The 1614-nt window shown below is 42.6% G+C and overlaps 1 protein-coding gene across 1 annotated transcript; it reads left to right on the plus strand.

Annotated features, from left to right (window-relative positions):
* Window positions 1–430: 430 nt before the first annotated feature.
* On the plus strand, window positions 431–1393 carry LOC122699879 (olfactory receptor-like protein OLF4). The gene has a single exon (XM_043912310.1). The coding sequence runs from the start codon at window positions 431–433 to the stop codon at window positions 1391–1393; it is 963 nt and encodes a 320-aa protein (XP_043768245.1).
* Window positions 1394–1614: the final 221 nt, after the last annotated feature.

A 1614-nucleotide genomic window follows, 5' to 3' on the forward strand; every position in this document is an offset into this window, starting at 1 on the left:
TAAGAGACCCGTAAGCATAAGACATGCTATATACACATTTAAATTTCTATGTAACTTTTTATTTGCTTATATCCTTTTTGCCCAACCAGATTTTATGAGCTTTTGTTTTCCAACACCCTAACTCCTTGCATAGATAGCACCTGGAATATTGTCACAATTCAATTTATATTCTTCAAATGCATGAAAGAATTTCTCATTAAAATTGTAGTATACATAACATGTTGGGGGAAACTCTGACCGCGAGACAACTCTGCTAACTAGAGATGCCACAGGAGGTTCCTTCAAGTGCATAAGATCCATGAACAAAATGTTGAAAGCAATTATTGATGGCAAAATATAAATGGTAGCATTTCTACCACATGAGTAATGATGCTTTTGTGTGGAAATAAATCATGCTATTTCCTTCTTTTTCCATAGTCACCATCAACACATGGCAATAAGAAACCTAACAGGAGTTTCACAGTTTCTTCTTCTGGGATTCTCAGAGGAATTAAAATTGCAACCGTTCATATTTGGTCTTTTCTTCTCCATGTACCTGATCACTGTATTTGGAAACTTGCTCATCATACTGGCCATCAGCTCAGAAGCCCACCTCCACACCCCCATGTATTTCTTCCTCTCCAACTTGTCCTTTGTGGACATTTGTTTCACCTCCACCACCATCCCAAAGATGCTGTGGAATATCCAGACACAGAGCAAAGTCATAACCTATGAAGGCTGCATCACCCAGGTGTATTTTTTCATGCTCTTTGCAGGACTGGACATCTTGCTCCTAACAGTGATGGCCTATGACCGCTTCATGGCCATCTGTCACCCCCTGCACTACATGGTCATCATGAACCCCCAGCTCTGTGAACTGTTGGTGCTGGTGTCCTGGGTCATCAGCATCCTGCATTCCTTGTTACAAAGCTTAAGTTTGTTGAGACTGACATTCTGTACATTCTTAGAAATCCCTCACTTTTCCTGTGAACTCAATCAGATGATCCAACTTGCCAGTTCGGACACCTTTCTCAATAATGTGGTGATGTATTCTGGAGCTGTGCTGCTGGCCGGGGGTTCCCTCACGTGTATTCTTTACTCTTACTCTAGGATAGTTTCTTCCATAGGCAGAATCTCATCATCTCAGGGGAAGTATAAAGCATTTTCCACCTGTGCATCTCACCTCTCTGTTGTCTCCTTATTTTATTGTACGGGTTTAGGAGTATACCTCAGCTCTGCTGGTACCCACAGCATCCACTCAAGTGCAACAGCCTCGGTGATGTACACTGTGGTCACACCCATGCTGAACCCCTTCATCTATAGTCTGAGAAATAAAGACTTACAGAAGGGTCTGAAAAAATTCTTTGGAAACATAATCATAAAAGGTCCTATTGGCATAGGTCTTAAGAAGTAATTAGTCGCTAAGTCATGTCCAACTCTCTGTGACCCTTTAAAGACTGTAGCCCTCCAGGCTCTGTCCATAGGATTTCCCAGGCAAGTATACTGGAGTGGGTTGCCACGCCCTCCTCCAGGGGATCTTCCTGAACCAGGAATCAAACCCATATCTGCTATGTCTCCTGAATTGCAGGTGAATTCTTTACTCGCTCAGCCAACAGGGAAGCCTAAGAGGTCTGA

The sequence above is a fragment of the Cervus elaphus genome, chromosome 9 (assembly GCF_910594005.1).
Source record: "Cervus elaphus chromosome 9, mCerEla1.1, whole genome shotgun sequence".
Taxonomy (NCBI): Eukaryota; Metazoa; Chordata; class Mammalia; order Artiodactyla; family Cervidae; genus Cervus; species Cervus elaphus.